The 27,911-nt window shown below is 44.3% G+C and overlaps 3 protein-coding genes across 6 annotated transcripts; 2 read left to right on the top strand and 1 right to left on the bottom strand.

Annotated features, from left to right (window-relative positions):
- Positions 1-2,573: 2,573 nt before the first annotated feature.
- LOC111077306 (rho GTPase-activating protein conundrum) lies at positions 2,574-8,789 on the bottom strand. Of its 3 annotated transcripts, none has more exons than XM_022371524.2 (9): positions 8,648-8,789; positions 7,547-7,741; positions 7,416-7,483; positions 5,245-5,415; positions 5,093-5,178; positions 4,772-5,038; positions 4,148-4,706; positions 3,563-4,081; positions 2,574-3,507 (listed from the first exon to the last, which is right to left on the bottom strand). In XM_022371524.2, exons 2-9 carry the CDS (start codon positions 7,659-7,661, stop codon positions 3,328-3,330), a joined length of 1,965 nt encoding a protein of 654 aa, XP_022227216.1. In that variant the 5' UTR covers positions 7,662-7,741; positions 8,648-8,789; the 3' UTR covers positions 2,574-3,327. The 3 variants fall into 3 exon arrangements, with proteins under 3 accessions (XP_022227216.1, XP_022227214.1, XP_022227215.1); XM_022371522.2 differs by having other exon boundaries at positions 2,576-3,507; positions 5,093-5,181; XM_022371523.2 differs by having other exon boundaries at positions 2,576-3,507; positions 5,093-5,181; positions 8,644-8,789.
- On the top strand, positions 8,403-25,025 carry LOC121404586. Its single transcript, XM_041594273.1, has 5 exons — positions 8,403-8,586; positions 23,310-24,074; positions 24,165-24,342; positions 24,451-24,644; positions 24,715-25,025. Exons 3-5 carry the CDS (start codon positions 24,272-24,274, stop codon positions 24,762-24,764), a joined length of 315 nt encoding a protein of 104 aa, XP_041450207.1. The 5' UTR covers positions 8,403-8,586; positions 23,310-24,074; positions 24,165-24,271; the 3' UTR covers positions 24,765-25,025.
- Positions 25,026-25,036: 11 nt separating this feature from the next.
- Positions 25,037-27,108, top strand: LOC121404585. Of its 2 annotated transcripts, none has more exons than XM_041594271.1 (3): positions 25,037-25,172; positions 25,446-25,777; positions 25,843-27,108. In XM_041594271.1, exons 2-3 carry the CDS (start codon positions 25,716-25,718, stop codon positions 26,162-26,164), a joined length of 384 nt encoding a protein of 127 aa, XP_041450205.1. In that variant the 5' UTR covers positions 25,037-25,172; positions 25,446-25,715; the 3' UTR covers positions 26,165-27,108. The 2 variants fall into 2 exon arrangements, 1 of the variants encoding a protein (XP_041450205.1); XR_005968086.1 differs by lacking the exon at positions 25,037-25,172 and having other exon boundaries at positions 25,459-25,777; positions 25,843-26,275; positions 26,356-27,108.
- The last annotated feature ends 803 nt before the right edge of the window (positions 27,109-27,911 follow it).

Below are 27,911 nucleotides of genomic sequence, written 5' to 3' on the forward strand. Positions count from 1 at the left end.
ACTGAAAGAAGGTACAGCACTTATGATAGAGAGCTTTTAGCGATTTACGAGGCTATAAAGTATTTCAAACACATGTTGGAGGCCAGGATTTTTGTGATTAAGACTGATCACAAGCCGCTGATATACGCCTTCAACCAGAAACCAGAAAAAGCTTCAGAGAGACAGCTGCGACAGCTGGGGTTCATATCCCAACACTCAACTACAATCTTGCATGTGAGTGGCACTGATAACGTGGTTGCCGATGCCCTCTCCAGGACTAACGCCATCACGATGCCGACGACTCTGGACACAAAAGCTATTGAAACTGCCCAGGCAACGGACACCGAGCTGTCTGAGATTTTAAATGGCGACACATCTTTAAATCTACAAGCGATTCCAGTCGACGATGATATCCTATATTGCGATATGGGAACAGGAACAGCTCGGCCATATATTCCCCAGTCCTTGCGATTCCATGTATTTTCAAACGTACACGGACTGTCGCACCCAAGTGGCAGGTCAACTCTAAGACAAATCTCTCGAAAATACGTGTGGCCGTCAATGCGCAAAAATGTTCTGGAGTGGTCAAGGAACTGCCTCCCGTGCCAACGAGCCAAAATTCATAAGCACAACGCTGTGATCCCGGAAAAGATCACCGTTCCCGATGGAAGGTTTGATCACATACATCTAGACATTGTCGTGATGCTCTTGGTTGACGGATACAGATATTGCCTGACAATGATCGACCGCTTTTCTCGCTGGCCAGAGGCTGTGCCATTAAAGGATATGACTGCAGAGACCATTTCTGAGGCACTATGTTCGCGCTGGATTTCACTTTTCGGCTGCCCATTGACTATTACAACCGATCAAGGAGCTCAATTCGAGTCGGCACTCTTCAAATCACTGGCCAATATGCTGGGAAGCGAGCACATTCACACGACGCCATACCACCCCCAGTCAAATGGCATGATCGAGCGTTGGCACAGGTCTATGAAAGCCTCTTTGATGTGCCAACCGGATACACCATGGACCAAGCTGCTTCCGACCGTCATGCTGGGCCTCCGCACATGCTTCAAGGAGGACATTAAGGCATCAGCAGCAGAAATGTTATATGGTTGTACTCTACGCCTTCCAAACGAATTCTTTTACGACCTAGACGCGCCTTCGAACCCACTCGACTTTGCCAGTCAGTTCCGGAAAAGAATGGTGAAGCCAACTCCAACTTCGCATCACAGCACACATAAACTCTTCCTGCTTAAAAACATTCAAAATTGCTCACATGTCTTCGTCCGAACTGATGCGGTGAAACAACCCTTGGAGCCGCCGTACATGGGACCATACCAGATTATATCCAAGTCATCAGACCGGGTTTTCCTGATTCGGATTAATGGAAAGGAGACAGCCATTTCAATCGACCGGCTTAAGCCAGCATTTATAGCAAACGACGAGACCAGCCCTACGGAAGATCAGCAGTCGAATGTGCCGCGGACATATGCAAAGAAAAATCAAACCTAAATATTTGGCACTTATCTAGGGGGAGTACTGTGGCAACCCGGATCGCGGCCCTCTGGCAGGGCCAGCAACAACCTCGAGACGAGATGGCAGCTCCAGCAACGAACTCTCGACAAGTTAGCAGCTTCAGCAACTACGACGACACGCGACCAGACATTGTAATCAAATATTAAGAGATAAAGAGTTATACTAAACGACAGATAGAGCGTACATTGGCCAAGCCGCCAAAACGCGGCAGAGTGTGCGAGCGGGAAAGAGAATGAGCAGCGTGTCTCTAGCTAGATGGTGGCGGGGGAAGAAACTTAAAATTCATTTCTTCATTCTGGCTATAATTATGATCCGATCTGATTCAGATTCGGCAATCTGGTAGATATGGTCATTCTCTACCATACTGCGTTTTATCGTATCTTTAAAATTGTGCCTGTCACAGATTTTCGTTATTTGTGGGGGCGGGGCAAAATTTTGAAATACACTTGCAGCAGTGTGATATCACATGAGTCTGGAAACCAAATTTGGTTAGTCTCTGAGATCTAGGCGCTCAACAAGACGGACAGACAGACATGGCCATATAGACTCGGCTATTGATGCTGATCAAGAATATATATACTTTATGGGGTCGGAAACGTTTCCTTCTCTGCGTTATTCACATCCACTTTTACCACAAATCTAATATAGCCCTATACTCTTCGAGTAAAAAGAAATAAAACCAACACATCTGATCTTCCACTGACCGGTATAGTTGCCTTCGCTTGTGTTCTCTGTTTCGTGCTTTCGGTTAAGACGAAAAAATTGTTTGAGCGCATGTGGTAATAACGTCCATAAAAGAACTATTTTTTCGGACACCCTGAAAGCGTCGAGGTTTATTTGCGAGTTCCGTTTATTACTCACATCTGCGCCTGATCGGCGACAAAGGATAATATGTGTTATGCCGACACTTAGCAGGGAGTGTACGTCAATTATAAAAAATAACTATTTAATTCAATCTTCATAGCATTAGTGTTTATCGGGGAACTTCAAACTACAAAGTGTGAACATTTTGACAAGGTTTACATTTTATTCAAAAGCATACATGATTATGTATAAATTTTATATGGGCAGAAATGAAACTTGGAAATTCCATTAAAAAATAAATGCCAAATAGTTTCTGCACGTAAATTCTTGAAAAATAACGGTCCAACATAGGTTTTTGTTAGAGCATGTCGTTGCAGTGGCCACGTAGAAGGATTAAGATTTAAAATATGAGCGAGGAAGGGAATCGTTACGAGACAAGAGCAGACTATAGCAAGCACTACCAGATGCGTAACGGGAGACGATCATCTAAAGATGGCAGGAACGGCAAAACAAACAAGTAGCACTGTATGTTTGTATATATACCCACAGGTACTGCAAAGTAAAACTGATATGAAATTAATGTTTTGTTTTTTTTCCTATCCATGCCAGTAAAACTTTACATCACACCACAAATAAATAAAATACTCCTTGCGGATTTTTCCAAGTACGAAAAGTTAATTATCGTGTTATATGTATATGTACATATGTAACAATAACAAAAAAAGTAATCAAAATTTGTATTACAGTTCTTACTTTTAGGGTACAAATGATTGTCATATATACCTTTCTTTTGTAACAAATCAGGATATTTGACTTAAAAGTGGCTTCAAAAAACATTTTAATATTATTCTTAATAATATTGTTAACCCTTTTTAATTTTATTTAAAGCTTAATGAAATTTGTGTGCAACTTATTTAAATACAAAACTTAAATAAATATAAGTATTTATATAGAATTAAATGCATTCAAGAAATTCCGCACCCATTAAACCCAGGTATTTGTATCTTAGACAACAAAACGATGCAGGTGATTATGAGTGCTCGACTTTTCGGCAAGAACGCTTGAATCAATTGTGTTGTTACCGCTATTGTCTTTAATGTGGTTCTCCATAAGTAACGGGTTTGGTGTCATTGAATGTACTAATGACACAACCGGTTTTACTCGCCGCGACATGCCTTTTTTCCCCTGCGAATAAATAATTAAATTAGTTAAAAATTTAAAACAAACATACAAAGCATACCAATCGTGCCTTCTTGCACTTGGATTCCATAATTAGATTATTCGCTACCTGAAAAAGTTTTTCGGCACGCATTATTAAAACATTAGTCAATCGACTGCACTGTGCTGCCATCTTCACTTGCTCTTCAATACTATTTTTGTCTATCGGATGTATAAACCGTGGCGGAAAGAAAGATGGAGCAATAATCGTGGAAACGTTATGTAGATTCATTTTGTTTGTATCCTTAAGTTCAGTAATATAATTTAAAAATCGTAGCAGCGAACGTAGGGTGTTTCGGTTTTCGTGTGGTAGCAGCTGGCAAACAATCGATAAAGCTCTCTTTTGATCCATCGATGGAAGTTTGTGACATTGATAAAATAGCTGAATAAGTTCATTTGTAAGCAACGGCTGAGGAAGCTCCCGCAGCCAACGTTTAAGCAGAGCGCTAAGTTCATGAACTGTAGCAGTGCCAAGAAGTTGTGAATATTTTCCTGGCTTTTGATAAAAGCTTGATTCTAATTCGTTGTAAAGTATTTCAGTCTGTAATATATGGAATAATATGTGTAAGTATTATTTATATAACGTATACAGAATTTGCGGAATCACCTTATTTTTGTGTCCAGCTATTCGTAGTATACCCTCTTCCCTGGCGCCACGTCTTATCAGTTCGGCAAGCAAATTTTCTAAAAACAGTGGAACTAATGTCGAATCCTTACCGGTAACTTGCTGATCACGACGTATAAGAGCATTTAGGGATACTCCAAAAAGACTACCCTCCTCTTTACGACGACGTTTAAATGGTTTTCGTTTATCTAAGGACACCTGGTTGCGATCGAATATTGTGGCCAACTCTAACCAAAAAATGGGTTGAAGGCGTTTAAGATCGGGCTCACTTATCGAATCGATATCTGAGCAAAATTTTAAATCAACTTCATGACTATCTAATGATTCTTCTCCATCTGGACTAGAGGTATCGCGACAAATACTTTCGAAGCTTAGACCTTCCCGCGAAAGCGGTGAATTTTGAAAACTGAGAGATTTCACCTGCACCTGGTCTATTACTTTTTTTGAAGAGATATTCGTATTCAAGGTGCACTCGTCGCTAGAATCTCCGGAAGATGTGTTTTCACTTTGCGAGTCTCGCAGTAGCTGACCACGGGAGCGCCTACAAAAGATTCACCAGGTTTAAAGAATTAGTATGTTCAATTGAAGGCTTTAGCCATAACTTACCCAACCGAGCAAGATGGGTCCGAACCGGATCGATTTCGTGGTAAGTGTATAGTGCCAATCCGCGAGTAACCAAGTAACTCGACGCCATCTGCTGAGTGCATAGGTATGTCACAGCGCACGTGCGATCCACGGAATAAATCTGTAGATGTGGAACTTTTAAGCGGCGCACTTGGTGTCCGTCGTAACTTCTGCTTTAACTGTTTTGCTACATATGGTTGAACAATGTCATTGCCACTGTTGTTTTCAAAAACACTTACAAAACTGGGACTAAGAAAAATGTCCATAAAATTTCATGTAGCAAGATTCTATCATTTAACTTACATAGAAGCGTTGCCCCAAACTTCCTCGCCTTGTATGGAATCCAGTGAGTCTGGTGTTGCACTTCGAGAGCGTGTGCCCGTACTAGACTCCTTTTCATATATTTGAATTGCACAAAATAACAAATTTTAACAAATTTATAAAATTATACTTACATCAAAATCGCGAAATACATCACGAATATCAGGCTTTCGCTTAGATCGATTTTTTGTGCGCCCGCGTACTGTTTGATTCAAAGCCCGAACGCGTTGTTTAATGACGTCAGCATGTGGTTTTGAAAGTGTAGCGAGTACATGTTCAAGTTCAGTAGTGCGTAGTTCCAGTCCCTGTATTTTCACAACAGAATAATATATCATTTAAGAGAGTTTAAGAAAATCTCCTGTCATGGTGTTTGTTTTTGAACTTCTCCCAAACGGCTCGACCGATTCTTATTCTTATGTTGTATATGAAGTAGGCCTGCGAATATTTGGTAAAGTATTTTTAACCTTCATATCACACCCCATTAACTTTTAATAGCGATTTTAGTGTTTTGGGATCAATTATTTCTATGATTTATTTTTCACTGCGTTTTGTGACATATTTATATTTGTGTTTTGTGGCATAATGTACCATTGTCTTTTGTTTTTTTTTTACGTTTTTGTAAATTTTGTTTATTTGTATGTGTTTATACAGTGAAAAATGCCCGCAAGACACAAGAGGGCCAGGTTGGAGGGTCTAACAAATAATGCAACGAAATGACCAAAGACTATTGAAACGGAGACATTAGCTCCGGTACATTGTTGGCAATATCAGGAAAATTAACAAAAACGCCATGGAGCCTTTACATACGCTTAGTTCCTTCGTCTCGCACTCGAATAAGAGCCAGATATTGAATATTACGCTCATCAGAAGGGGCTGATTGATGATATGGACAAAGAATGTCCCCATTCAGGCGCTTAACTATAAACATGGGTCAAATGGTATTTCTGTTATTATAATTTCATTTAGAGCAGTTGTTGCCATTCGAATTGGTATCCTATAAATTGATCGATGCAGCTTACGATGAGAACGAAGTTGTAAGCTCACTAGATTTGTCAGGCATGCCACAACACGTTCTACGACTGAAGGTTGGATTACCGGTAATTTTAATTGGAAGCCAATTAGTTATGGGGTATATTGTATTTGTGGTAAAAGTAGATGTGTGCAAATCAGAGAAGGAATCGTTTCCGACCTCATAAAGTATATATATTCGTGATCAGCATTAATAGCCGAGTCGATATAGCCATGTCTGTCTGTCCGTCCGTGATGAGCGCCTATTTCTCGGAGACTATAGGAGCTAGAGCAACCAAATCTTGTTTTCAGACTCATGTGATATCACATTGCTACAAGTGTATTCCGCCCCCATTAAGGACGAAAATCTGTGGCAGCCAGAATTTTGAACATACGAGACAACTAAAAACGCAGTATGGCCATATCTACCAGATTGCCGAATCTGAATTAGATCGGATCATAATTATAGCCAGAATAAAGAAATTCATTTTCAGTTTCTTCCCCCACCTCCTCCAGCAAGAGACCCGCTACTCATTCTCTTTTTCGCTCGCACACTCTGCCCCGTTTTGTAAGCAAGCGTCCGCTGGCGGAGAAGAAATATTTTTTATTTTCTACATAAATCATAAGCTCAAAAATGTATATACTGACGGGTTTAAAAGTAGAGTCGTATTCAAAGAGGCGACTCACACGCTCCTTCTCGTTATATTTAGTATTCTTGATAAGCATCAATAGCTATGTATGTATGTCGAAATACCCATGTCTATCTGTTCGTCGAAATGAGACCCTAAGATCTTTAAAAAACTAATGAAGATCGAGTAGAAACGTTTTAATAGGTTCCTCTGATATGACACTGAATTAAGTGATAGGATTAACTTAAAGATTTTATAAGTATACTGTACCGAACACAAAGCGGCTCCTGGAATTTCATCGAAAGCTTTAAAAAAAAACTGAGCTGAAAGCTGAATTTTGAAAACTTTTTTTCTCCTTCGGCTCAGTGAACGGCTTAATGTGATTGAGAGCTTACTCGTAACAAAAAATTCGATATTCCATATGTAGACCATGTCTTCTTAACCGGGATTACTTGTAAGAAACTACTCTTATTAAGCCCTATTATTATGATTTCTCCAGTTTAGAAACACTTGATGTTCGAAAAACAGTCACCCATAAATCGATATCTCTGTGGCACGTTTTTTTTGGGCTTTCAGTTTTAGGGCGCTATAGTTTTCAGAAAACTTTTGTGCGTTTCAAACATCAGAACAATTTTGCAATATGTTCCTTAAGCGTATAATATACGTACTTGTTCAAACGGCTTCGTCAATTCGGGGTATCCGGCAGAAACCAACCATTCCGCCTCCATTTCACCATCTATGAAAAAAGACGAGATGGAATCGTAAGAACATGTCAATATCTTATATTAAAAACACACACCTTCGTAATTAACTTCAGGCTCGTTGCTAGGGGAATTGGCTTGCAATAAATACTCGTTAAGAAATTCTGAATAGTCCTGATCAGATGTATTGTCCAGCGAAATGTTACTGTTCATTATGTTCTCAATTATACCGCAATGTCTTATGAAACATATGAGAAACTTTCGATTCACAAAGAGCGATGAAAAAGCGATTTCTATATAAAAACAAATGTACATATGTGTATAAAATGTTACCATGTAAAATAGACGACCTGATTGTAGGCTTAACATAATGATGTTACAATTAATAATAAATAGCATAATTAATATTAAATTTTTAATCTTTTACTAAAGAGTAAATCGAGTAAATCGCGTGTTTATCAATATTTTATTTATATTTAACTGGTTTACTGCAGATTATGTTTTGTTTTGTTTTCAAATTAAATCTAATCAAAGTGTTTAAATAAAACAAATAAAAAAATTTTGAGAAAAGTTCAAGATATTTCACAAACTAAAAGTAGAAAAGGATTTAACATATGTAGATATTGCTTAGTTAATCAAGAAGACATGATATGGATTTAAAAAATATTTTAATTTGGATGTAAATATATCTATGTACATACGTTATTGAACAAAGGTAAATCAGTAATTTTCAATTTTTTATTAATTTTCCTTATGTATTTATCAAAATAACATACATACATTGGTATGTACATAGACACATACGTACATATGTGGGCACATATGTACATACATGCTCATACTCATTTGAACAGATTGAAATGCGTACGTATATATTAACAAACACAAAAGTAAAGTGATGTACATATCTACATAAACTTTTTTTCGTATTAACTTAAACATATGTATGTATGTATTTATGTATATAAGTTGATATTAAAATTTCACATAATTTAATTTTGCTGTTGCAAGGAAATAATTTTGCACAAAGACATATGTACATACGTTAACAATTACATCTGTATTAACAACCTTCAGTTCAAAAAGAGAAATGAATGCAGTCTTAATCGGTCAATGTTTATGACTAATACTTAAATCGGTACGTGCATTGTTTTGCAAAAGGAGTCAACAAGTACATATAAACATATGTACATACATACAACTATATTTTCGAATCCATAATTATGTCAATAAATTCCAATTCGCTCGTGATATCTAAATATGTGGACATGTATATATGTATATTTTAACGACAATCCACTATCCGCAACGAAAATTCGAAATCAACTAAGCAAGTTTATGATAAAATCCACAACTTTACTGACATATACAAATGTACATAGAAACATGTATGCAAAAAAATACACATGTATGTGTATATAGTAAGAGAGAGAGAAAATCAGGTTTAGTTTAAAACTACATGTACCATACATATGTATTCATACTCATCCAATATTATATGTAGACCCTACAAAAATTTCAAAGTCAATTTTTAATCTGTGTTAGTAGTCGAATTAAACCAAACTGACTTCAAGTCCAATCTAGACTGCAAGCCAGTCCACAGTGCTTTTACAATTTTCTGACAACTTCATGTCACACTGGCGGAAGAGCATCCAATTACACTACTCGACACGAGTTTTCCTCAAGGAACAAAACCAACTTTTTCTTAAAGATTTAGGGCTTAGAAATGGTTTGATGATAATTTTTTTTTTCTATGGCAGAACTTACTTTTGTTAAAAATACCACACAAAAATCAGCATTTTTCCAATTCAATGCTTTATATTTCTCATACGCTTCCTTGTAGCTGTTTTAATTATCTTTTCAAAATCGTAAAGACTTTTAGCGCTACTTCTGAAAAAAGCTTTACAAAAAATACCAGAACTAAAAATTCTTCAAAAAAAAATTCTGTAATAGAAAAAAACCATAATTCTTTAAAAAAATTTATAGATATAAAAAAGTTGGATTTTTTCGTGTAGTGCTATCATTGGAACGGTCATGTCTTCCAGTGATTTGGAACGAATCCTACATCATTCCGCTCCACAAAAAGGGTTCAAGTTCTCACATTGAGAACTATCGAGGTATTGCAAAGCTTTTCGCCATTCCAAAGCTGCTTGAGTTCCTTGTTACCAGGCAATCGCAACACCTATGCAGTAGTCTGATATCTCCATCGCAACACGGTTTTTTAAACATCGATCAACATCGACAAACCTTCCCGCGTTCTCTTCTGCAATTAACCGAGGATTGCAAAGCTCACTGCAAACAAACGTAATTTTCACGGATTTAAGCAAGGCTTTTGACTCCGTGAACCATTCTCTGCTCATTCACAAGCTTTCTTTGATTGGTTTCCCCAATAATATTCCTTACTGGATCTCGTCATATCTTTCTAACTTCTGTTTATCTTATTTTTGAATGACCTTCCTCAAGTTATATCATACTCTTCTACACTAATGTACGCGATGTTAAAATCTATCCCTCCCACTCTGATTGGTTCCTGCACAAACGCCTTCAACTCGATCTAAATGAGTTGCTAATTTGGTGTTCAAAAAATCTCCTTTTTCTGAAACTTTCTAAATGCAAACTTATGACTTTTTACCGTCGCGCTCCACATTTTTTCTCGTACGCTCTGGAAATCATTCCGTCGAAAGAATATTGAGTTTAAATGACTTTGTAGTTCTTTTCGATCATAGACTGTGTTTCAATAGCCATATATCTGCGAAATAAAGCGGAAGCGAATCATGCTCTCGAACGAATTTCGAGCTCAGTTCTTTTCGATCATAGACTGTGTTTTAGTAGCCATATAGCTGTAAATGTAAATAAAGCTAAGGGTGTTCTAGCGTTTATAAGGCGTTGGTCCAAGGAATTTGACGACCCGTATGTCACCAAAACACTGTACGTCTTCTTGGTTCGTCCGATTCTGGAATATTGTTCTTGTGTGTGGAGTCCACATTACAAGGAGCAACAGTCCATTCTCGAATCGGTCTAAAAAAATTTTAGTTTTTGCATTACGTAACTTTAACTGGGACTTAGATAGAATCTTGCCACCTTATAAATCGAGGCTACAACTTTTAGACCTCCCTTCATTGCGCCATCGCAGAATTTGTAACGGCGTTATGTTTCTACACAAGCTCCTAGTTGGGCTTGTTGACTCAGAATCATTACTTGGCCAGCTTGACTTCCCCTTAGACCTACCCGTACCTTTCGTCCTTTTTGTTTACCCTTCTGTAGGTCTAATTACGCTCAACACGACCCTTTTAGAATTTTATGCTCTAATTATAATAATCTTTATCATACCCTATCCCCTGAATTATCCCTTAAAATTATAGCCAGTAACATATACCTGCACCTGCAATCCTCTAGTTATTAATTATTTCTTATATCCTCTTTTTTTTCCTTTAATTTTAATCATAGTTTATATTAGCAGATAGTTGCTGATCCTCTTTCAATAAATAAATAAATAAATAAAAAGGGCCATACGCCGATCTAGTGGTGGAACCATTTTATAGAGGAGGCCCGCCGTAAATGCATAGGCGCCAGACAAGCATACCATAGACCCCCGGAGCAGAAAACTTCCAAGCCCTCAGAGTGGCATACACCCAAAAGAGGGAGAAGCTGAAGAAAGATATCAAAAGAAGCAAATTCTTCCTAGAGCTCTGGAACGAAGCAGAAAACGATCTCTGGGGCAAAGCCTACAAAGTGATCATGACGAAGACAAGCGGATTCAAATAACCCGCGCCAACAGATAGTGGAAAACTGGAAACGATCGTCAGGAACCTATTTCCAGCGCAGGACAGAGAGGTAAACAGGAGCGCCGGTAGCAACACAAGAGATGGTCAAAGTACCGCAGATAGTGACAAACAGCAAAGCACCAGGACCTGACGGCATTTCAAATCGGGCTCTCAAACTGGCCAGAAGTATGTTTTCAGACACTCTTCCCTGGGAGATAGAAACAGCTAATGCTGGTGCTGATTACAAAACCAGCGAAAGACTCAGAGAATCCATCGACATACATTCCCATCTGCCTCTTCGACAGTGCAGGCAAGGTGCTGGAAAGCATTATCATCAGAAGGCTAAATAAAGCAACACCAATCCGTGACAATCAATACCATGTATGCTGAAATCTTGAGCCTAGACTTTCAAGCCGGAGAAGAGATTGTGGGATTTGCTGATGACGTCGCTGACGTCAAGAAAACAATCGCAGAAACGGAAAGTGCTATAAACGAGGCCATCAGAACCATAGGTGGTTGGTAGCAGCAGGATACAGGTTGAGACGGCGAGTATAACTGTAGAAGGAGCCTGCATCGTCACATCGTCATCGGAGTCATGCTTGACACCCGGCTATCATTCAGAGAGAACCTACCGGTGTATCTCCACCGGAAAGCACATGGCGTCGTTATGGCGGTATCCCGCATGATGCTAAGCAATAGAGGCACGAAGTCGACGAGCAGGATACTTCTCTTCAACGTAGCAAAGCCGTTAATCCTATTGGTTCAGGCAACGAGCACCAAAAGCTACATCAAGGGCATAGAGTCAAGCTTTAGACCTGGAGCCCTGAAGCTTTTCGCAATGCTTCACGGCAGTCCCGCGAGGCTGGTATATACATATTAATATTTTTTTTATTATTTTATATTTTTATATCTATACTAGCAGACTAAATGAATTTAATGTCTATGAATTCATCGAAATTAAAAATGATAGCACTAGTCGACACGACATTTCCGCTGTGGCCCAAAATGACTTTTCTTATACCCGTACTCAAAAAGAGTTAAGAGGTGTGGTAAAAGTGGATGTGTGCAACGCAGAGAAGGGAACGTTTTCGACCCCATAAAGTGTATATATTCTTGATCAGCATCAATAGCCGAGTCGATATAGCCATGTCCGTCTGTCCGTCTTGATGAGCGCCTAGATCTCAGAGACAATAAGAGCTAGTGCAACCACATTTTCTATCCAGACTCATGTGATATTGGACTGCTACAAGTGTATTTCAAAATTTTGCGCCGCCCCCTTCCGCCCCCACAAAGAACGGAAATCTGTGGCAGCCACAATTTTAAAGATACGATAAAACTAGAGAATGACCATATCTACCAGATTGCCGAATCTAAATCAGATCGGATCATTATTATAGTATGAATACAGAAATTAATTTTCAGTTGCTTCCCCCACCTCCTCCGGCAGGAGACCACGCGACTTTGCCGAGAAGATGTAGAATAATATAATAATAATAATAATATAATTTACATTATATATGTGGAATTGACATTGTAGATGTAGATAATAGATGTAGAAAAAAAATCTAAAATTTAATATATTTTAAAATTCTACATAAATCATAAGCTCACAACTTTATATACTGACAGAGTTACGGGTATAGAAGTATAGTCGCGTCCATAGAAGCGAGTCACACGTTCCTTCTCGTTTGTTCTCGATGGTGGGAGGTTGCGTGGTACGCGTGAATAGGAGCTCTAGGGACGTTTCTATGTCTTCCACTGTGCCGGGGCGAGTCGCGAGCTTTGAGGCTTTTTAAACTTTTCACAGTTTTTGTTCCGGGGGTTTCTATACAGTTGTTTTTTACAATGTCTGGACGTTGATATGCAATGAATGCACCATCAAGTGGCCCATGCGACACCAAGTCGAAGCCTTTTATGCGCGGATCCCAGGCAGAAACGCAGCCCCTTCTCCCGCCCAACCGAACGAGGGGTGCTGCCGCATGACGCGCGACGCGTGCTACCGAACCGTTCGAGAGCATGCAGGAAAGATAGGTGTTAGACTAAAATTCGAGGGAAATTAGAGCTAAACACAACTCAAAGAGCTAAAAATGCAAAGATAGCTAAGAAATTGTAATAATTACGGGAAAGGTATGTTAGTATTAGTGATTTAAGAAGAGGAATTAGAAGGGAATTAGTGGTTGATATTATATGGTAGAGGGAATTGAAGTCCGAGCATAGGACCCTAAATGGCTCGTGCAAGGAATAATTTGATCTACAAAGCGGAAGGAACAAAGGAATAAAGTTTCTAGTAGATCTAATAGGAATCGTAAAGCTTATGCGGCTCAATAAGTCAGGGCTATCTACGTCACCATTGATCAGGTTGTGCATAAAAATCACACCAAGCCTTTTTCTACGACTAACTTAAGCGCTCTGCACACTGAGCCCATCCCGGGGTAATGGTGGGAATTTTTGAAAGATTTGAAACACCGATTCACACAGAGACCATCTACCATCCATGAGAAGCAGCAGATGCTCACAATTCCGTGCAGTGAAAATTTGTTCACATTTATAATGAAAATGAATAGAAATAACATTGCAATGGATGGGAATGTGATTTAGCAGCAAAACATATTCTTGCAGAAGCTTATCATGTTGCTGGACATGGATGATGATGATGAGGACAACCTTGACGAGGAGGAGATAATATAATGGATATCTGTTTTGAAAACACTGAAGCCAGGAAGGTTGTGGTCATTTCTGACTGCCTCTACTAAATCCAGTCAATGTTTTCAATATAAATATATATTCTACAACGAGGCGTTTTATACCCGTACTCAAAAAAGGGTTAAGGGGTATATTAGATTTGTGGTTTTTTTTTTTTTTTTTTGTATTCATTTAATGGTTTCCTCAATAGTGCTTATACCTAAGAACAATACAATGTGATACGAACAGTTGGGGGACAGATGGGGTAGGGGTCGTGCGACTAGCGGTACTGCCGCAAGGCATTGCTTCGCCCGCGCGGAGACACCTACTCCGTTTGCTCCTTCCGCCTTCTCTCCATGGCCCTGAGCGTTTTCATAACGCTCGCGGCGAACACCGCGGCAGCTTCCCAGATCCTCTGGTCTGCCAGCATCAGCGGCACCAGGTTGTTGACGCATATTGCAGACCCTGCAATGGCTTCAAGCTCCTGTCGCTCGTATGCGAACCGGTGGCACTCGAAGAGGACGTGCTGAGCGTCCTCCACTATGCCAGAGCCGCACTCCGGGCACCAGTCCTCCGTATCGTGCCCAAAGCGCTTGAGGTAGCTACGGAAGCAGCCATGCCCGCTCAGCGCCTGGGTTAGGTAGTGGTCTACCTGCCCGTGCTTCCTTCCGACCCAGGACGAGATGTGTGGGATGAGGAGTGCGTCCAGCGCCCTTTTTGGGAGCTGTCCCACCTCCTCTGCCATTTTTCCATGCTGCTCCTTCTAGCGGCAGCCTTCAGCTCTGCCTTGCTGATTCCTGCTTCGTCGTCCTGCAGGGCGTCGTAAATTTCCCTGCGCTCCCGGATCAGCTCCCCTAGAGGAATATGCCCGGCGATGACCAGCGCTGCCTCGTCCGAGATGGTCCGGAACGCGCATGCGATCCTGATGGCGCATAGCCGATACGTGGCCTCCAGCCCCCGCATATAGCTTTTCACCGTTGCGGCCTTCGCCCACACGGCGCGGCGTAGAGCATTTGCGCCGTTACAACGCTCGTCAGCAGCTTCCTCGTTGCCTGTTTTGGGCCTCTGGTGTTGAGCAGCAACCTCGAGAGCGATCCTACGGTTCCGCTGGCCTTCTTGTTGATGTACTCCAGGTGCTCCTTGAAGGATAGCCTCGTGTCTATGTGGACACCCAGGTATTTAATCGACCTTTGGGAGGTGATCGTGGTCCCTCCGACTTGCACGATGGCAGTCTCCACCGCTTTCCGGCTCGATATGAGCACAGCCTCCGTCTTGTGGGCCGCCAGCTCGAGGCCTGCTACCGCTAGCCACGATTCCACGGCTTGGATAGCCTCGTTGGCGAGGTTTTCCACGGCGGCAAGGTCCTTTGCGACCACCACTATCGCGACATCGTCCGCGAAGCCTACCAAGCTTGTGCTGGCTGGCATCGGCAACCTCAAAATTCCATCGTACATGGCGTTCCAGAGCAGGGGTCCCAAAACGGAGCCCTGCGGGACTCCGGCTGAGACTTCGTATGCTCTGGAACCCAGACTCGTGTCCATCGTGAGTACCCTGGCGCTGAAATAGCTGTACGCTATATTCAGCAGGTACCCCGGGATGTTGAAGCTTCTGAGGGCCTCCAGCGTTCGGCCCCAATCGGCAGAGTTGAAGGCGTTCCTTACATCCAGCGTCACCACCAGACAGTAGGACTTGCTTCCACCTCTCCACCTGGTTCCCGCGCATGCCTCCTTTGCCGTTTCTACCACTCTTGAGATGGCGTCCAGCGTTGACTTCCCCTTCCTGAAGCCGTATTGGCCCGGGGAGAGACCGCCAGCCGCTTCGATGGCTGCACTCAGCCTCGTTGCAACCACCTTCTCGAAGACCTTCCCGATGGTGTCCAGCAGACAGATGGGCCTGTAGGAGGAGGCCTCTCCTGGCGGCTTGCCCGGCTTGGCCAGAAGTAGCAGCCGCTGCCTCTTCCACCTCTCGGGGAACGTGCCCTCCTGTAGGCACTGGTTAAACAGGCCAGCAACCTCCGTCGGGAGCAGCGCTAGCGCCAGCTTTAGCGCCCTGTTGGGGATCGCATCTGGGCCCGGTGCCTTCTTGGGCTTTAGGCGTCTGCCCGCACGCCGTACCTCGTCTTCCGTGACCTCGGATATCTCGCCTCGTCTTAACTCCGACCGTGGAGAGCTCACGACCCGTTGCCCTCGTGGGAACAGGGCGCTAACTATCCCCACCAGCTCCTCGGGATCAGTTGGGGCTTTGCCTCCCGCGTTGATCCTCTTCACCACCATCTGGTACGCACGTCCCCAGGGATCTTCTTCAACTGCATCGCACAGCTTGAGGAAGCATTCCCTCTTGCTGCTCCTGATGGCTGTCTTCAGCTCCTTTCTTGCCGCCTTGTAGCGCTCGCTGCAGCTGTCCAGGCGCGAAGTGCCCCTAGCCCGTTGCAGAAGCCTTCTGGCGCGGAGGCATGTTCTGCGGAGTTCAGCGATCTCCTCGCTCCACCAGAACACCGGCACTTGGTGCGACCGGAATGTCCGCCTCGGGAGCATGCTTTGGTCGCATGCGCCCTCCAATGCGGAGGCCAGTTTGTTGGCCCTCTCATTGGCTCCATCCGCTTCTGTCGCCGAGAAGCTCCCCAGTGCGTCTGCGAAGATCTGCGGCCTCAGCGTGTCCTGCCGGTACGCCTTCCTTTGGGGGGGAGGTTCTGCCCCTCGCCCAGGCACGCCCACCGAGCACTGGATTGCCTCGTGGTCGCTGGCGGTGTAGACCTCGCTGACCTTCCAACGAGCGTGGCGTGCCAGCGCGCTGCTGGCGTATGTGATGTCAATGACTGACCCCGTGCCTGCCCTGCTGAAGGTTTGCCGGGACCCTTCGTTTAGCAGGACGATGTCCAGCGTGGCGAAAGCCTCTAGCACCGTGCGACCTCTGGCATTGGTAGGCATTGAAGTCGCCCCCGACCACGACGTTGCTCCGTCCTCTCAGGTCGCTGCACAGATCGTCCAGGATCCTGCTGAAGCTCTCCAGCGAGAGACTGGGCGCCAGGTAGCAGCTGTACAGCCACGTACCTCCAACGTTCGCCCGGACGAATCCTTCTGCTGACTTGGCGTCGCGCATCTGTGGAGCATTCACTCCGCAGAGCCACAGGGAAGCTTTGCCCGTGCTGTCCGTGGCCCACACGCTGCTGCTCCCCACCTTGTAGGGTTCGCTGAGGATTGCCACCTCCGAGCCCAGCTCACGCACCGTCTGCGCCAGGAGATCCTGCGCCGCTCTGCAGTGATTCAAATTTAGTTGAATCAACTGCATGAGGATCTGGCGTTCTTGACCCCGCTGCTTGCGGCTGGGAAGCTCCTACTGCCTGCCTGATGCCTTGTCTCCTTCATCCCAGCTGCTGAGCAGATAAAGCACGATGGCTCCTTGCTGCACTCGGCTGCCTTGTGCCCCTGTCCACCGCATTTGATGCAGCAGCCGCTCCTGTCCACCGAGCTCTTGCAATTACTTGCAATATGCCCGGGTTCCAGGCACCTGTAGCATCTTGGGAGACCCTCTCGCCGCGCTCCAAAACGGCTTTGCCCACGGAAAAGGGCAAGCTGACCACCGCCAACTGTGACTCCGAGTAGCCTCGTCGCAAGCTCCGCACTCGTATTTGGCCCTCCTCGATTTTGTGCTGGCTCGCGATGGCGCCGCAGATCTCCCGCTCCGTTGCGAGGGAGTCGAGGTCGCGTATCTCCAGCACGACCACCTTGGAGTCCTCCGTCATGGCACGCACCGTCGCTGCGTCGCCGAGGACCCGCGCGATGCTGTCCTTCATGGCCTCCGCACTCTCTGCGCTGCCTTTGGCCACCTCCAGCAGTAGGTTGCCGTTGAGGGTTCGGCGTACCTTGCTGACGCAGCTTCCCAGGTCAGCCAGCTGCTTGTCCTCCCTTCTGGTCACCATGGCCAGCACCTCGCTGTACGACCTCCCGCCCGCTTGTACTATGACAGCGTCTGGGCGTGCGCGACGTGCTGTCCTCGGCTTTTTAGCCACTAAACTCCACCCGCTTTCACGGTTTCCGAGGCTCTCTTGTTGGCTGGGGGCATTGTGCGCCGCCTTCTCCTCGTGTGGCTTTATCTGGGCCTTCTTCTGTTTCTTCATGGGTGCGCCTTTGTGGCCTGCTGGGCGCATAAGCGTTGGAGCCTGCCCCCCAGCGGGGCCATCCGACACAACAGGCTGGCTAAGCCTTCGCCACGGCTCGGTTTGCGATGCGGCATCCGTCTTCCAGATGGTCGTTGTCTGCTGCTCCTTGTCCGCGCTCTGAACGCTCTGTGAGCATTTCGAGCACCGGACTACGCCCGCTGCGCCCTCCTGAATGTCGCTGCTGCCCGCTGCGGCTGCCTGGTTTGCATCCTGTATGGCCAAATGCAGCGCCTTTATGCTCACGAACAAGGTTCTGGTCGCCTCATTTATATGGCGCGTGCTCTTGTCCAGCATCCGAGACGTGATCTCCTCCAGAAGTCTACCCAGCTCCGCAAAATTTTGCTGATCGGTAGCTTCCTGCGATGCCTTGCACTTTTTTGGAGGCGTCGATCTCTGCGAGCTCCCTGGGCTTGCGGGGTCCCTCGTCCTCTTAGGGGTCTCCCTAGGGTCCGGGTCCGTTCTCAGTCCCGCTGCTGGAGTTGACGTGGATGCTGGAGAACGGATGAGCGAGCTGCCCGCGAACGGGTTCGCTGTTTCCATCTCTTCTACTTCTTGGTCTGCACAAGGTGGCTCCCGCGCTGGCCACAGATTTCCCCTTGGCTTCACGATGGGGGATATACCGCCCCTCCCCGGTCCCCGACGTCCCGCTGACCGGGACACCGCCTGGGCGGGGGATCGGAGGATGGTCGGATCCGAGACCTTTTCCCACGTGCCGCCTGTGCAGCCTCGAAGTATGCACTTCTATTTTTGCCTCGCACTCACCCTGGGGGTATGCAAGGCTTTGCAAATTTGCAAATTGTTGCACCCTGACAGCTTCTGCTTGCTACGGTGGAGTGGTAGCCGATATGTGCCAGCTGGGGGTTTTTTTCCGCTTTCTAGCACTGTCCGAAGCAGTCAGCTGTTTGGTAAGCCGGCGAGGAAAGAAAAATGCAGAAATTGCGCATGGAAATTATTTGTTGTTGTGCCCCGTAAAGGAGAAACTCAGGAGAGAGCGAGGACAGTGAACAAAGTCCCCTCCGCCCCTCCTCCTGGGATGGAGCTCCGCCTTGCCGCCTGGTAAAAGCGCTCGGAGATCTTCCCCTGGCGCGTAGGCTTGGCTCGGTACGTACCCCTGCCCTTCGCGTTCCTCTCTCTCACTCTTTCCCTGTTTTTTAGGGTGATCTTCGCCTGCAACTTGGCACACTCACTGGATGGTTTTAAAACGCGACCGTACACTTCAGTGACAACCGTATGTCTCCTCTGCACACTGAGCCCATCCCGGGGTAATGGTGGGAATTTTTGAAAGATTTGAAACACCGATTCACACAGAGACCATCCACCATCCATGAGAAGCAGCAGATGCTCACAATTCCGTGCAGTGAAAATTTGTTCACATTTATAATGAAAATGAATAGAAATAACATTGCAATGGATGGGAATGTGATTTAGCAGCAAAACATATTCTTGCAGAAGCTTATCATGTTGCTGGACATGGATGATGATGATGAGGACAACCTTGACGAGGAGGAGATAATATAATGGATATCTGTTTTGAAAACACTGAAGCCAGGAAGGTTGAGGTCATTTCTGACTGCCTCTACTAAATCCAGTCAATGTTTTCAATATAAATATATATTCTACAACGAGGCGTTTTATACCCGTACTCAAAAAAGGGGTTAAGGGGTATATTAGATTTGTGGTAAAAGTGGATGTGTGTAACGCAGAGAAGGAAACGTTTCCGACCCCATAAAGTATATATATTCCTGATCAGCATCAATAGCCGAGTCGATATAGCTATGTCTGTCTGTCCGTCCGTCCGTCCGTTCCGCCCCCACAAAGAACGAAAATATGTGGCAGGCACATTTTTAAATAAACGATACGATAGAGAATGATCATATCTACCAGATTGCCGAATCTCAATCAGATCGGATCATAATTATAGCCAGAATGAATAAATAAATTTTCAGTTTTTCCCCCGCCCCCTCCTGGCAGCGACCACGCTACTCATTCTCTTTCTCCTTCGCACTGTGCGCAGTCCTCATGCAAACCTTTGACATATCTTTTCAACCTACACTACTCGACACGAGTTTTCCTCAAGGAACAAAACCAACTTTTTCTTAAAGATTTAGGGCTTAGAAATGGTTTGATGATATTTTTTTTTTCTATGGCAGAACTTATTTTTGTTAAAAATACCACACAAAAATCAGCAAATCGATCTGGCTTTTTATTCCGCCATTCTAGATTCAAGATCACAGCTGCATCTCGTCACATCCAGGTTCGGCCAGCAGCTTCAGCTTAGAAGAACTCAAACTCCTGCCCTTGTCTCTAATCTTGTCGATACTTGCGTTTCCACTGAGGGATCCACCGTGTGCACTTGCATGCATACTCGCACTTCGGATTATTCGACCACACTCAATGCTCTCATCGGCCCCACAGTTACCGATAGCCAACCAAGTCTGGCTGATGCAGCTGATTGGAACATTCTCTCCAATATTCAGCCTGCCTTTTTCAATCCTCAGCGGGTAGATCTTCTCATTGACGCGAGAATATTTTATGACCTTCTCTGCTTAGGGTAAATCAAGCTCACAGTTGCATTGTCTCTTCTGGAGAAGACCCGGCTTGGGTGGATCGTATCTGGCGGTGGACAGAAGGCAGAAAGCTCGTCGCTTTTGGCAACTCAAACTTCTCCGGATCAGGAAGCTGGGATGAATGCAAGGTAGGATCAAACTTTTCGTAGTTTGTTTTTGAGTACGAAGAAAGAAGTATTTTGTGAGGCGCATTTTGTAAACCAACTTTCACGTTTGGCGTCAGGGGAGTATTCAGTTCGACTGCCTTTAAAATATCATCGCTGTCATTCAGCCTCCATAATTTAATATTCTAATTCGGTTCCGCACATATACCGTCGCTCTAAAGGTGTCTCCACCTGACGGTGGTCCAGTCGGACGTTCAGGTCTTAGCTATCCATCGGCCACCAATTACATTTTTTTGCTACATCTGTTATCTACATCTACAATGTATATTCTACATCTAACATGTAGATTCTACATGTACCATTTATATTCTACACCTTCACCACCAGCGGGTGCTCGCGTACATAACGAGGCAGAGTGTGCGTGCGAGAAAGAGAATGAGAGCGTGGTCTCTTGCTGGAGGAGGTGGGGGAAGCAACTGAAAATTAATTTCTTTATTCTGGATATAATTATGATCCGATCTGATTCAGATTCGGCCATTGCAGATATGGACATTCTCTATGATACTGCGTTTTAAATTCAATCGTATCTTTAAAATTGTGGCTGGCACAGATTTTCTTCTTTTCAGACGGCGGAAGGGGGCGTGGCGAAATTTTGAAATTCACTTGTAGCAGTGTGATATCACATGAGTCTGGAATTTGGTAGCTCTAGCTCTTATAGTCTCTGAGATCTAGGCGTTCATTAAGAAGTACAGACGGACATGGCTATATCGACTCGGCTATTGATGCTGATCAAGAATATATATAATTTATGGTGTCGGAAACGTTTCCTTCTCTGCGTTGCACACATCCATTTTTACCACAAATCTAATATACTCCTAAACTCTTTTTGAGTACGGGTATAAAATATGTTATGATTCGCCCTTTTGCCGCCCTGTTATATCGCTCCCAGCTAGCTCACGGGGTAGTCAGGGGTGTTTCCGACCCGATAACACTAGTCAACACGATTTTTCCTCAAGGAACAAAACGAACTTTTTCTTAAAGATTTGGGGCTTAGAAATGGTTTGATAAAATTTTTTTTTTTCTATGGCAGAACTTTTTTTTGAAGAATTTTTGAAAACTGGTTTTTTTTTTTTAAGCTTTTTTCAGAGGTAGCGCTTGTTTTTTTCACATAGCTCTAGTATCTTACGTCTGGTTGTAAAGAACTTTGCTATTTTGAAAAGATAATTAAAACAGCTAGAAGTTAAGCCCAAACACTTTGTGATTACAGCTTACCGTCTGGGAAATATAAAGCATTGAAATGCAAAAATTATGATTTTTGTGCGGTATTTTTTACGAAATTTTGACTTTAAAAACTTAGGAAAAGTCGAAAAAAAATTATATCCTGTGTCTTCTATTTTTATGTGTATAGGTGCATTAATTTGGCGTCGTTTAAGGTATCGCTCATTAAAATCTATGGAGAGACTTTGGAGCTAAAATTCGTTAACTAAACCTAAAATATGGAAAAAATGAACAAAAAATTCCTTTTGGAAGGTTGCGAGCTCAACTGCCCATTGGGAATTGGGATCGCGATCAGGTACCAAATGTACAACCCTTTTTCGTTTGCTTTGTTCCGACTTACCAGACTTCAAAAATTCTTCAAAAAAAAGTTCTGCCATAGAAAAAAAACCATAATTCTTTAAAAAATTTTAAATCCCCATATCCATCAGAAAAAGTCGGTTTGGATCCTTGAGGAAAAAAAAAGTTCGATTTTGTCGAGTAGTGTAATCAGGGGACGGATCTAACAAAAATTTTACTTAAACATACAACAAAACACTAATCAAACTTTCTCCATGGTCTCGGCTTCGTTGGCACTCTCTTTAGCGGGGCAGCAATGAGCGTTACCAAAAATCTGCGATCCCATTTTTTGTATCTTGGTTTCGCCCTTCTCCCCGCTCTCGAAATCTATTCCGCCCCAGTTGCCATTTCATCGACAACAAGGGACATGAACCAGCTGAAAATTAAAGTAAATAAATGATCTTAAACTAAAAAGAGTCTTCTTAGTGCAATAAATAAATAGGGGAGGGGTGTGTTGTTTGGGGGGAAATAGTCACCGCTTACATTTTTTCCAAACTAAAATAGACTTTATTCTATATCTGCTTTTAACTCTTTCTTTTTCCAGTCTTCCTTTTTTTTTTTTTTGTAACTTACTGATATGTGCGTGTGACTGAATTGTGCTGGGAAAGGTGTTCGTTTGGGATTTTGTTAATGGATATGTGTATGTGCGGGTTTTGGTTAATGTGATGTGTACGAGGTGTGTCCCCATTGTGGTGGTGTAGATCCGGCTGCCGTCTGTTGGACTGCAGACCCGTGCTCCTCAAAGTCCTCCTCCAGGGGCTCTCCGGCCTGGTGTCGGCCGTGTCTGCTGCTGCCGTTGTCGTCACCGTTGTTTCCTCGTCGTGTCCGGTCTTCGTTCCCGTTGCCTTCGTGGTCACTGTGTTTTCTCCTTTTATTTTTTTGTTTTAAATTATTTTTTCTTTTTGGTCAACACACGTGTGCCTCGCTTAAAACTTTTCCCCTTTCATGGTCTCGTTTCCTCTTTCCTCCAGTGCAACCCTGCTCCAGCCTCCCAGGATTCACAACAGAGGTCGCTATCTCTTCTCCTTCTCAAAACCTATCACCTATCGAGTTCATCCCAAGCCGTCCATAAAACCACAGTACAGTTTGCAAGTCTTGCCGTCGGGAGTGCAAAACCAAGGCGGCTTCTGGATTTTATAAGCCCAAACGTAGGCCATCGCCCACACCCTGAGATCGAGAGGCTCATGTTCCACCGACGGAGATGACCGGGCTATTGTTTGAGATCCTTCGCATGGAGCACTCCTAACCGTGCCCCTTGTAACGTCTCCAGCTCGTACAGGTTGTTTCCGATTCCACGGACCACTCTGCACTTAATATACTTTGAGCCGAACTTGGCTTTAACGTTGTTCTTGAAGCTGCTTAACATGAAATTTCGCTTGTATACTTCCTGTCCAGATAAGTACCGAATATCTCGTGCTCCGATCATACTGCTTCTTTGATCTCTCGTAGGCCATATGCGAGTTCTTGCGGACTTCCTTGCGGATGATCTCCTGCTGATCGTGTCTCGCCATCAGTAATATTTGCGCATCGTTCAACGCTCCCAGTCTCCGCGCCAATTTGTAGTCCCGCCCGCTGATGAACATATGCTGTCTGAACAGTACGAAGTACAGTGACGTCCCGATACTCGTATGTATGGTGCTTCTGGCCGCACACTATATCTCCGGCTGCTTCGCTGACATACGTGCGGATTGCTGCGAGGACAGTTTGATTAACGCGTTCCGCCACGCTCGCCTGAGGTGCATAGTTCCCCGACCTTATATGCGTTATGCTCCTTTTCCTAGGAATTTGGGTAAACTCGGCTGACACGAATTGTTTCTCATTGTCAGTGTGAACCGTTTCTGGAACGCCAAACTGAGGGAAGACCTCTTGCAGGAATCGGATCACGGCCGATGAAGTGGCTTTGGACAAGGCCTTCAACCTGACATACTTGGACATGTGGTCGAGGACTATTAGCATGACCACATTCTCACCTCGTGTCCTAGGATGTGGACCCAGAAAGTCGAGGTATATGTTATATATATATATATATATATATGCATTGGTCTCTCGGTAACGGTCTCGGCCCCCATCAATGGACGATTAACTTGCGCCGTGTGTTACGTCTCTTTACAGGTACCACACCCTGCGACATATGCCTTCACCTACACAGCCATCCGGGGCCAGTAATAATACTGCCACACCTCCGTGCATTGCCACATCGCTGTCGTGTGCCTGCTGGATCAACGTCTTCGTCAGGTCCTCTGGAATCCACAGTTTCCACTGGAACTCCTCCAGCTCTGGTCGGTTAAATTGCGTGCGCCTAAGCAGTAACTCATCCTCCACCTTCAGGTCTGGGAACATGTCTTGATCCTTCTGAACCGATTCTATCATCTTCAGATAAACCTCGTCCTCGAAGGCTGTGGTCTCGAACTCCAAGAAGTCTATAGCTTCTACGTCGAACGAAAGAGACAGCATATCCGCGACGACGTTATTCCCCTTTCGATGCTCTATTCCAAAGTCATAAGCCTGCAGAGCTAGAGACCACTTCGCTAGCCTACCATCCAGGGCTTTAAACCTCATCAGCCACTGTAAGCTCGCGTGGTCTGTGATCACCGTGAATGGCATCAGCTCCACATATGCCCGGAATTTTTCTATGGCTTTCACTGCTACCAAACACTCCTTCTCCGTCACGCTGTAGTTCAGCTGCGCGTCACTCATCTTCGCCGAAAAAATGCGAGGGGGGGTTCGAACCTTCCTCATGCTTCTGGAAAAGAACCACCCCAATTCCTACATGGCTTGCATCACATATGAAGAAGTACCTTTTGAAGTCTGGGTGGTGTAACACTCGAGCGCTGGTAAGTGCTTGTTTTAGCTCTTCAAAAGACTCGCTTGCTTCAGTCTGTAAGAGGAGCTGAGAGTGCCGAAAAATTACGGATGAACCGCCGATACCAGCCCGCTGTACCCAAAAATCTCCTGCTCTGCCTTACATTTCTCGGCATCGGTATCTGAGCGATCACCTGCACTTCTACGGATCGGTCCTCAGTGCGCCGTCGCCCACGACATATCCCAGGTACTTCAGGTACTTATAACAGAACTTTGACTTCTTCTTTCTTATTGTCTTATTCCAGTCTCCGGGCACGTTGCCACTTCGTGCAGCAGCTTCACATGCTCCTCAAATGTCCGGGAAATCACCAACAGGTCTTCCAAGTATACGAATACATGGCTTTGGAGTCGCTGTGGAATTACGCGGTCCATCAACCGACACAACCGCTGGGCTGCGTTGCACAAGCCGAAAGTCATCAATTTAAACTGGTCGTGGCCTCCCTGGCACCGTAAATGCTGTATAAGTCCTACTCTCCGGCTCCAGATCTATCTGCCAAAACGCATGCTTCAGATCGATGCTGCTGATGAAGACGGTGTCCTCTAAGTGGCTCAGGATTGACTCTGTACTCTGCAATTGGTAAGCATCCTTGACGGTCAAAGTATTTAGTTTCCTTGCATCTAAACATAGTCGATTTTTCCTAGGCTTCCGGACCAGAGTCACCCGAATGCTCCACGGGCTTTCGCTCAGTTTGATAACCCCAAGACGCAATATTTCGTCGACTTCCGCAAACAACAGCTCCTGCACAGCCGGGGACATCGGGTAAAAGCGTTCCTTCACGGGTACGGATCCCTCGACGAGGCGTATTTCGTGCCTTTCAACGTCGTTCTTCCCAGTCCGTGCTTGTCAAAACACCGAAACCTCTCTTTCCCCTGGTCCAACCGAATCTGCTGTGCCTCTTCCCGTTCTAGGCCGACTATATGCGGAGCTTATCCGAACTGTCGCCAGAAATCGACCCACAGATAGAGTGCCTGCTTCAACGAGGGACACAGGAACAATTCCATTGTTTGCTTCTGGTCCTCATATGTCATCACTGCCGTCACATGGCCCAGAATCTGATGAGGTGTGCCGCCCGCTGTTTGTATTGAGAAGGGTTTCTCGTCCTAAAGCTTCAGTTTTAATCCTTCGATTAACTCCAATCCACTTTTTTCCAGCAGGCTCACTGATGCCCCTGTATCCACAGTCCCATCAGCGTCTTCGTTCCCTGACTTCCCCGTGAGCTAGCTGGGAGCGATATACCAATGCGGCAAAAAGGCGGATCATAACAAATGACGCCCAATTTTAAAACGGAAGGTAGCGGTTTTGATCGAGGGATTTGAGATACCCATCTTAGGACTGAGCCTGCGAGAAACGAAATTAAGCTGGTCCGTGAGCCGGGAATAAGCCCGAGCCAAAGTAGCCGTTGAGGGGAGTAGGATAGAAGAAGTAGACGAGTGGATTTCGCGAGTTGTGGTACGTGAGGTGGCAGATGGGCATTCGAAAAATCGTTGTCCGACTCGAGGAGTCCACGGATAGAGTCTGAAGAAAGGAAGAGACATCGTGGGTCTGTCGAGTTGTTGTCCGTGTGATGCCGTGAAGGGCATCAGCATCGTTGAGATCTGGAAAGGAACAGTAAGAGGAGTTGCCACTCCAGAGAGAAAAACAAAGAAAGCGGCAAATAATAGCGAGGGAAACGGATTGGTTCGCTCACCTGCTGCAGTTGCAGTTGTCTCTCGTCTCGCCAAATTAGTTAAGCCTGAAAGAAAGATTTGTTTTGTTGACGTAATAGTTTTGGATTGGAATCAGTATTGGGAAAGTCATTTTCGGTGACTGAAGATCCTCGCTATCATTGTAAAGAAGCAATTTTAGAAGTAGGATTAGGTAGGAGAGCGAAAAAGGATTTATTTTTGGGATAGGAGTTATTTATTTATTTAGGGTATGAGTATTCCTCAAGGAACAAAACAAACTTTTTCTTAAAGATTTAGGGCTTAGAAATGGTTTGATGATAATTTTTTTTTTTTCTATGGCAGAACTTTTTTTGAAGAATTTTTTAAGTCTGGTACTTTTTTGTAAAGCTTTTTTCAGAGGTAGCGATTGTTTTTTTCACATAACCCTAGTATCCTACGTCTGGTTGTAAAGAACTTTGCTGTTTTGAAAAGATAATTAAAACAGCTAGAAGTTGAGCCCAAACACTTTGTGATTTCAGCTTACCGTCTGGGAAATATAGAGCATTTAAAAAATTAGAATAGTTTTTCTAACTGACAAAAAACTAAAAATTAATTTGGAGGCGTTTAAAGAATTATTTAAAGGCGAGAAGAAAATTAACTGTGCTTACGATCGATCAAAATTCCAATTTGCGATTATATTCTACTTCTTTTTACGAATCGTGCCGGGCGCGGGCGCCCGGGCGGCCCCCCCCCCCAGAAACACATACAACATAAATCGATGACTTGATAAAACAGCATTGAAATGCAAAAATGATGATTTTTGTGTGGTATTTTTTACGAAAATTTGAATTTAAAAACTCACGAAAAGTCGAAAAAAAAAAATTATATTCTGTGACCTCTATTTTTTTGTGTTTAGATGCATTAATTAGGCATCGTTTAAGGTATTGCTCATTAAAATCTATGGAAAAACTTTGGAGCTAAAACTCGTTAGCCAAACCTAAAAAATGAACAAAAAATAACTTTTGGAAGGTTGCGGGCCCAACTGCCAATTGGGAACAAAGCAAACG

The sequence above is a fragment of the Drosophila obscura genome, unplaced genomic scaffold (assembly GCF_018151105.1).
Source record: "Drosophila obscura isolate BZ-5 IFL unplaced genomic scaffold, ASM1815110v1 contig_25, whole genome shotgun sequence".
Taxonomy (NCBI): domain Eukaryota; kingdom Metazoa; phylum Arthropoda; class Insecta; order Diptera; family Drosophilidae; genus Drosophila; species Drosophila obscura.

Bases quoted from the DNA above. Each gene is read 5' to 3' on its own strand.
- LOC111077306 (XM_022371522.2), bottom strand. From the start codon at position 7,661: ATGAACAGTAACATTTCGCTGGACAATACATCTGATCAGGACTATTCA. The intron at 7,484-7,546 runs GTGTGTGTTTTT...CTTTTTTCATAG, and splicing joins GCCTGAAGTTAATTACGAAG to ATGGTGAAATGGAGGCGGAA. The intron at 5,416-7,415 runs GTACGTATATTA...GTGAAAATACAG, and splicing joins TGACGAAGCCGTTTGAACAA to GGACTGGAACTACGCACTAC.
- LOC121404586 (XM_041594273.1), top strand. From the start codon at position 24,272: ATGTGGTCGAGGACTATTAGCATGACCACATTCTCACCTCGTGTCCTA. The intron at 24,343-24,450 runs GTATATGTTATA...GTCTCTTTACAG, and splicing joins TGTGGACCCAGAAAGTCGAG to GTACCACACCCTGCGACATA. The intron at 24,645-24,714 runs GTAACTCATCCT...TATCATCTTCAG, and splicing joins AAATTGCGTGCGCCTAAGCA to ATAAACCTCGTCCTCGAAGG.
- LOC121404585 (XM_041594271.1), top strand. From the start codon at position 25,716: ATGCTGCTGATGAAGACGGTGTCCTCTAAGTGGCTCAGGATTGACTCT. The intron at 25,778-25,842 runs GTAAGCATCCTT...GATTTTTCCTAG, and splicing joins GACTCTGTACTCTGCAATTG to GCTTCCGGACCAGAGTCACC.